At 48.3% G+C, this 7,987-nt stretch overlaps 1 protein-coding gene across 1 annotated transcript; it reads left to right on the top strand.

Moving 5' to 3' along the window:
• The first annotated feature begins 358 nt into the window (after positions 1–358).
• On the top strand, positions 359–4,767 carry LOC127565055 (uncharacterized). The gene is made up of 3 exons (XM_052002075.1): positions 359–452; positions 534–2,606; positions 4,298–4,767. Exons 1-3 carry the CDS (start codon positions 359–361, stop codon positions 4,765–4,767), a joined length of 2,637 nt encoding a protein of 878 aa, XP_051858035.1.
• The last annotated feature ends 3,220 nt before the right edge of the window (positions 4,768–7,987 follow it).

Below are 7,987 nucleotides of genomic sequence, written 5' to 3' on the forward strand. Positions count from 1 at the left end.
TTGTCGCGGGAAATTTCCCCCGCCCCCTTTGCGTTCGTTGCCTGTGTCCGCAGTCCGTACCCATTTGGGTACAAAATACCTCAGCACTACCTGTGGTATTTTTTCTAGTATTTTTTTGGTATATTTTCTACTAGTTACATCCATTCCTTCCGTCCCGATCCACAAGATGGCACAAAACAAAGTAGACACAGCGTTGACGAAATTCATCGCCGCGACTGATCGTATCAGTCACTTTGCGGCGAGAGTCAACAATCTTTCGGTTGATAGCCCATCCCTATATACGTGCCAAGTCCGAAGGGACCAGATGCGTTCCTTATGGGAAAAGGTCGAGAATGAGTATGAGGCTTGCTCTTGCGTCATGTCTGAGGAGATGACCACAGAAGAGCTCCCTACTGTTCAGGCCAAGTACGAGTACTGCTATGCTGCCTACGAGCAGTGTGCAGCTCTGTTAGGTGAGCAAATAGCCAACGCATCCCAGGCGCTCACCCCCCGTACACCCGTACAACCACAAGCTGTGCAATCCATGCCCACAGGGTGTCGATTACCTCCGTGCGACACCGAAGTTTTCGGAGGCGATTACACTCGCTGGCCCACCTTCCGGGATTTATTCACAGCCCTCTATATACAGAACCCGAGACTGTCGGAAGTTGAGAAACTTTTCTATCTCAACTCCAAGACCAGCGGTGAAGCCCATGCCATTGTGTCAAAATCTCCTTTGACAAATGAAGGGTTCCAGTCGGCGTGGTCCAGCTTGACTGAGCGTTTCGAGAACAAACGGTTGCTCGTAAACAGTCAGCTGAGAATTTTGTTCAATTTGCCCGCCATTGGGCAAGAGTCGGGTTCCTCTATTCAGGAGTTGCAGAGCACCATTCAAGGGTGTCTGACAGCCTTAGAGCACTCGAAAATCGACACAGAGAATTGGGATTGCATCCTGGTTTTCTTGTGTTCTTCGAGGCTCCCCAAGTTGACCCTTTCTCTTTGGGAACAGTCAATCCAAAACAAGAGCGATATTCCAACGTGGGTTGACATGAACGCTTTTCTTCTAGAGCGCCATCGCACCCTAGAAGCGATAGCGGAGGTGTCATCCAGCACGAACGCTCCGACGGTTCCAAGAGCCTCACCCAAGAAGGCCCCCGTCTCCAGGCAGGTCAACTCTTTTGTGACCATTAAGACCCAGACCTGCAATTTCTGTTCCCGGGAGAACCATCCGATTCGATTGTGCCCTCGATTTCTTCAGATGGATGTCAAGCAACAGAAGCTGTGCTTAAATTGTTTCGCACGAGGCCATGTCCAGGCCAAGTGCACAAGTGCGCACAACTGTTTTACGTGCAAGGGTCGTCATCATACACTCTTGCATCGAGTCAACCCGACGCCGACAGTCACTAATCCCACTCCTAATATACAGTCCACTCCTTCCCAGTCAGCTAATGTGCAATCATTCCTGGCAGTTAACACACAAGGTGTTCTGCTGAGTACAGCTGTTGTACACATTTGCCATCACGGCGTTCGGCACACAGTACGGGCTCTGATCGATTCCGGATCAGAGGCTACCTTCATTTCTGAACGATTGTTCAAGCGCTTGAGGATGCCATACACATCCGTTCAAGCCCACGTCTCTGGGCTGACTCAAGTTGTAGCAGCCCAGCCCCGAAAGCATTGCCAATTCCTAATTGGCTCCCCGTTGCGACCAGATCTGCAGATTGATACATCGGCTTTCGTCCTTCCTCAATTAGCAGGAAAACTGCCCTCATGCTCTGTCCCACAAACCATCCTCGACAATCTGCCAAGCATCCCGCTGGCCGACCCCAAGTTCTATGAGAGTTCGCAGATAGACGTGCTTTTAGGCGCGGATATCCTCCCATCCGTTCTTCTCGGCGGCTCTTGTTCGAACGTTTGTGGGACCCTCATTGGTCAAGAGACCATTTTCGGTTGGATCCTGACCGGCCCAGTGTCGGGATCCACTTCTAACTCCGTCTCGTCCTTTTCGACTCGACTGTCCGTCGATCGAACTCCTACGATCGGTCCTGTGACAGGACCCCCCTCCAAATCTATTTCAGTTTTTTCGGCTCGACTGTCCGTCGAACGAACCCGTAAGAATGGTCCTGTGATAGGACCCTCCTCTACATCTATTTCAGCTTCGAATGGTCCTGTGACGGGACCCCACTCTGATCCTTCTTCGGTTCGACTGTCCGTCGAACGATCCTCTAAACGCAAGCCTTTGTTAGGGTTCCATTCAAAATCGGTTCCAACACCTTCGGCTCGACTGTCCGTCGAGCGAACCTATACGATTGATCCTGTGACAGGACCCCCCTCAGAACCTCTTTCAGCTCGACGGTCCGTCGAACGATCCCGGACGGAGACGAAGTCGTCCTCTGCACCGATGGCACCGGTCACTCCGCTTGGGGTTTCCGTGCCTCCCGGCACAACCTCGCGCCAACCCAGGCGCCGACGCGACCACCCGGCACCCTCCAGAGGAGAACCACCAAGGACGTCCCGTGTCAACGTTTCCCAGGCCGGCATCCACCAGGCCGGCATCCACAGGCCCACTCACCCACGCACCCGGCCCGTACCTAGCTCCCGCAGACGGCACTTTCCAGTGCAAAGGAGTGAGCATACTCCCCACTGCGGCGGTCAGGCTACACATGGGAACAGCGGCTTTTGAATCGCGAGTTGGATCCGTGTTGTCCAGTAAGCCGCATCAGCGAGTCGTTGCCAGGGGCCTTGGGCCTCTCCATCACTCGCATGGGCGCTGAAGGAGTCTGCACGGCGTCGTTGCGCTCCAAGACACACCCACTCTACCTATCCTGATATTGTCCTGCCGGGTATCCTCCCAAATTTCATATTTTTTGCAATCCCAATATTGCAAGGGGGGGAGAATGTTGATGCGAGCGCATTGTAGGTGAGGGGCACACCTCCGTTCCGCCGACCGAAAAGCACTCAAAGCTTTTTCGCTCACCAGCAATGCGCTCAATGCATAAGAATGCACTCAAGCTCCAGTGCTCTCAGCTTCTCTCTCCCACAACTCTCCACCGCAGAGCCGAGCTTTGCAAGGGCTCGGCGCTAGATCTGCAGAATGCCGTCGGCATTTTGCCTCTCTAGTATCGATCTACGTTTCTTCAATAGCGGTCACCCACAATAACCCCAACTTTCTACGTTTCTTTGTAATAACCCGAACGTTTAAATATATATTTAAGAAAATATAAAACGCGAGTGTTGTTATTTAATTTCGGGAAAGGGAAAGCTGGAATTTATCTGCGCCCCCACGAACACGCTCAGTTAAGTGAGCAAATAGCTGATGCATCCCAGGCACTCACTCCCCGTACACCCGTACAACCTCAAGCCGTGCAGTTCATGTCCACAGGGTGTCGCTTACCTCCGTGCGACACCGAAGTTTTCTGAGGCGATTACACTCGCTGGCCCACCTTCCGAGACTTATTCACGGCTATTTACATCCAAAACCCAAGACTGTCGGAAGTTGAGAAACTTTTCCATCTCAACTCCAAGACCAGCGGTGAAGCCCATGCCATTGTGTCAAAGTCTCCTTTGACCAATGAAGGGTTTTAGTCGGCGTGGTCCAGCTTGACTGAGCGTTTCGAGAACAAACGGTTGCTCGTAAACAGTCAGCTGAGAATCCTTTTCAATTTGCCCGCCATTGGGCAAGAGTCGGGTGCAGCCATTCAGGAGTTGCAGAGCACCATTCAAGGGTGCCTGATGGCCTTAGAGCACTCAAGGATCAACACGGAAAATTGGGATTGCATCCTGGTTTTCTTGTGTTCTTCGAGGCTCCCCAAATTGACCCTTTCTCTTTGGGAACAGTCCATACAAAATAAGAGCGACATTCCAACGTGGGTTGACATTAACGCTTTCCTTCTAGAACGGTATCGCACCCTAGAAGCGATAGCGGAAGTGTCAGCCAGCACGAGCGCTCCGACGGTTTTACGGGCCTCACGCAAGGAGGTCCCCGTCGCCTAGCAGGTCAACTCCTTTGAGAGTCGGGTGATTTCGAAAACCCAGTTCTGCAAATTGTGTTCCCGGGAGAATCATCCGATTCGCTTGTGCCCTCGTTTCCTCCAGATGGGTATCAACGATAGGGTCAATTATATAAAGCAACTGTCTAAATTGTTTCGCACGAGGCCATATCCTGGCCGAGTGCTTGTGCACAGCTGCTTTACTTGCAAGGGTCGTCATCATACACTCTTGCATCGAGTGAACCCGGCGCCGACAGTCACAACCCCCATTCCATCTCCAATACAGTCCACTTCCACCCAGTCAGCTAACGTCCAATCTTTCATGGCAGTTAACACACAAGGTGTTCTGCTCAGCACAGCTGTCATTCACGTATGCCATCTCGGCGTCCGCTATACAGCTCGGACTCTGATCGATTCCGGATCAGAAGCCACCTTCCTCTCAGAAAAGTTGTTCAAGCGCTTGAGGATGCCGTATACATCCGTGCAAGCCCGCGTCACAACCTCGCGCCAGCCCAGGAGCCGACGCGACCACCCGGCACCCTCCAGAGAAGAACCACCAAGGACGTCCTATGTCAACGTTTCCACAGGCCCACTCACCCACGCACCAGGCCCGTGCCTAGCTCCCCCTGACGGTACTTTCCAGTGCAAAGGAGTGAGCATACTCCCCACCGCGGCGGTCAGGCAACATATGGGGACAGCGGCTTTCGAAGCGCGAGTTGGCGCCGTGTTGTCCCGTAAGCCGCATCAGCGAGTCGATGCCAGGGTCCTTGGGCCTCTCCACCACTCGCGTGGGCGCTGAAGGAGTCTGCACGGCGACATTGCGCTCCAAGACATTACCCACTCTATCTATCCTGATATTGTCCTGCCGGGTATCCTCCCAAGTTTGATATTCTTTGCAATCCCAATATTGCAAGGGGGAGAATGTTGATGCGAGCGCATTGCTAAGTGAGTGGCACACCTCCGCTTCGCCGACCGAAAAGCACTCAAAGCTTTTTCGCTCACTAGCAATGCGCTCACGCGTAAGACTGCACTCAAGCTCCAGTGCTCTCAGCTTCTCTCTCCCACAACTCACCACCGCTGAGCGCGGCTCGGCGCAACAGATCGACGAAATGCCGTCGGCATTTTTTCTAAGACTAGTTTTGAATCACGATTCTCTTCGATCGGTTACAAAACACCCCCCAAATCTGTGCGTCCAACAACCCGAACGTTTGAAAATATACAAATATATATAATAATGAAAACCACGAGTGTTTTATTTCGGAAAAGGAAAATCTTGGAACTTTCAGCGCCCCTACATCAACATAGATTTGAGAATTGCTTGGAGGTCAGGTCAATATTCTGTTATGGTTGCGGAGCCAGAAATGTTTACAAGCCGACTTGTAAGTCGTCCAATGCGTCGGAAAACCGGCACAAGGATGTGATAGCCAACAACATCCTATCACATCCTCAACAATAAGAATATTGAGCATGGATGCCCGGTCACAAACACACACACCGGCATTCAACCTAGAAAGCGAGGAAAAGGCGAGCTCTTCAGATATTCTACAGCCATTCCATATTCGCTTTAGTAAATATAGTGAAGTTGATCAACGAATTTTAGGAAACGTTGACTACTTGAAAATTAATAATAAACCCAGACGTTCAACATTAAGAATTCGGTCGTTTTGGAAGAAGGTTCGCTTGGTTAGGAAAAAATTGGTCTCTGCCATTTTTATGCAATCCGACAATCGTCTGTATAGTGATATTGAAATTGAAAACGAGAAATATGTAGCTTTGCTTGATTCAGGTGCATCAATAAGTTGACTTGGTAGCAATGCTGCTACCGTGATTATGCAAAAGTGCAAAGTTCAAAAATGCTCAGGAAATATTAGAACTGCTATTAATTCTAAGAGTGCAGTCATTGGAAAAATAATATCAAATGTTTCGTATCGAAATAGGACGAATCCTATCGAATTTTATATCATTCCAACTTTAAGTCATGTTGTATATCTAGGAATTGGCTTTTGGAGAGCTTTCGGACTGCTTGAGCAAATATTAGAACCATCCTTTTCAGAAATAGAGGATGAGGCAGAAGGAGAAGTTGAAGACCCAAAAACCCATTTTCTTACCAATTCTCAAAACAATTATTTACAAAAAGTTATTAAAGATCTACCGTCCTTTGACACGAAGGACTTGGTCGCACTCATTTATTGGAACAAAGGATTGAAGTAGACCATGCCCGACCCGTTAAACAGAGGCATTGGCCCATATCTCCGGCAATCGAGAAACTTATGTTTTCTGAGGTTGACCGTATGTTGGATCTAGGTCGAGGAGTCCAACAGCCCATGGAGTAGTAACTCTGTTATTGTTAGAAGGGGAGAAAAGATTCGTCTTTGTCTAGACTCGAGGGTAGTAAATAAAGTGACCAGAAAGGATGCTTATCCTCTGCCTCACATTGATGGCATTTTAAGTCGCCTACCCCCTGCACGTTTCATTAGTAGTCTGGACATGAAAGATGCCTTTTGGCAAATACCCCTATGCAACGCCTTACAGACATTATGCAGATTAATGGACCAGGTCATTCCGCCATACCTTCGTACTAGACTTTTTGTATATCTTGACGACCTTTTGCTGTTATCTGACGATTTTGAGTCCCATATGGTTTTGCTGCGTGAAGTGACCTTGTGTTTGCGCAAAGCCAATATTACCATAAATGTTGGAAAGTCTAAGTTTTGCATGCGCGAGATAAAATACCTGGGATTCATTATTGGTTATGGGGAATTGAAAACTGATCCAGGAAAAATAAAAAGTATTAACGAATTTCCTGTTCCAAAACAGTGAAACAGATGAGGCGCTTCCTCGGCTTGACTGGCTGGTATCGACGATTCGTTGAACAATATGCCACCGTCAGCTTCCCATTGACAGAACTGCTAAAGAAAAATAAGGCATTAGAATGGAACGAAGAAGCGGAAAAATCTTTTAAGTACTTAAAAGAAAAATTAACGTCGGCACCTATTTTGAAAACTCCGGACTTTTCCCAGCCATTCTTATTGTTGTGCGATGCGAGTACCTATGGCATTGGGTGTGTTTTAGCACAGGTAGATTTAGATGGTGTTGAGATGCCCATTGCATATATGTCGGCAAAATTGTCAAAGGCCGAACGATCATACACCGTTACGGAACTCGAACTGTCTGGCAGTGTTAAGAGGAGTTAAGAAGTTTAGAGCATACATAGAAGGGCAAAATTGTACAGTTATCACTGATCATGTCTCTCTTAAATGGCTCATGTCTCAAAAGGATCTGACCGGTCGTTTAGGACGCCGGGCGGTAACATTGCAAGGTTATGGCATTGAGATTAAGCATCGTAGTGGCTCTAAGAATATTGTGGCGGATACTTTATCTCGGCAAAATGAACATGATTTCCGAACTTTCCGACAGCGGCCCAATAGTTGACTTAACATCTAAAGAGTTTCAATCTCAAGACTATCTGGACCTTATACAGCTGATCAAAGAAAACCAGTCTAAATTGCCAGATTTAAAAATTTGTGATAATTTTGTGTACAAAAGAACACAGCACTCAACCGGTGACGTCACACAAGAGGCCCAAGCGTGGAAGTTGTGGATACCACAATATTTAAGAGAAGACATTTTGTACAGAGCTCATGATTTTCCTGATGGAGCACACTGTGGCACCGGAAAAATGATAGAGAAACTTAAAAGATATTTCTTCTGGCCCGGTATAGTAACGCAAATTCGAAACTACATATGTCTCCAAGTGTTGTGTGTGCCGCACCACTAAAAGTCCGAATATCGTTTTACGACCCCCGCTGGGCAAGCCTTTGGTCTCCGAGAGACCCTTTCAAAAGCTATACATGGACTTACTCGGTCCGTACCCAAGATCTAAAAGCGGTAACATTGGCTTATTGATCATAGTAGACCACAATACAAAATTTCACTTTTTGTAACCGCTTAAAAAGTTTACCTCTCACCGAATATGTGAATTTTTACAGAATTATATTTTTTATACATTTGGTGTTCCA

The sequence above is a fragment of the Drosophila albomicans genome, chromosome 2L, assembly GCF_009650485.2.
Source record: "Drosophila albomicans strain 15112-1751.03 chromosome 2L, ASM965048v2, whole genome shotgun sequence".
NCBI lineage: Eukaryota > Metazoa > Arthropoda > Insecta > Diptera > Drosophilidae > Drosophila > Drosophila albomicans.

What these genes read in the sequence shown, in the direction of transcription:
- LOC127565055 (XM_052002075.1), top strand. Translation starts at nt 359, where the DNA reads ATGTCTGAGGAGATGACCACAGAAGAGCTCCCTACTGTTCAGGCCAAG. An exon ending in GCAGTGTGCAGCTCTGTTAG is followed by an intron (nt 453 to 533) that starts GTGAGCAAATAG and finishes CCATGCCCACAG; the next exon opens with GGTGTCGATTACCTCCGTGC. An exon ending in GCACTTTCCAGTGCAAAGGA is followed by an intron (nt 2,607 to 4,297) that starts GTGAGCATACTC and finishes CTTTCATGGCAG; the next exon opens with TTAACACACAAGGTGTTCTG.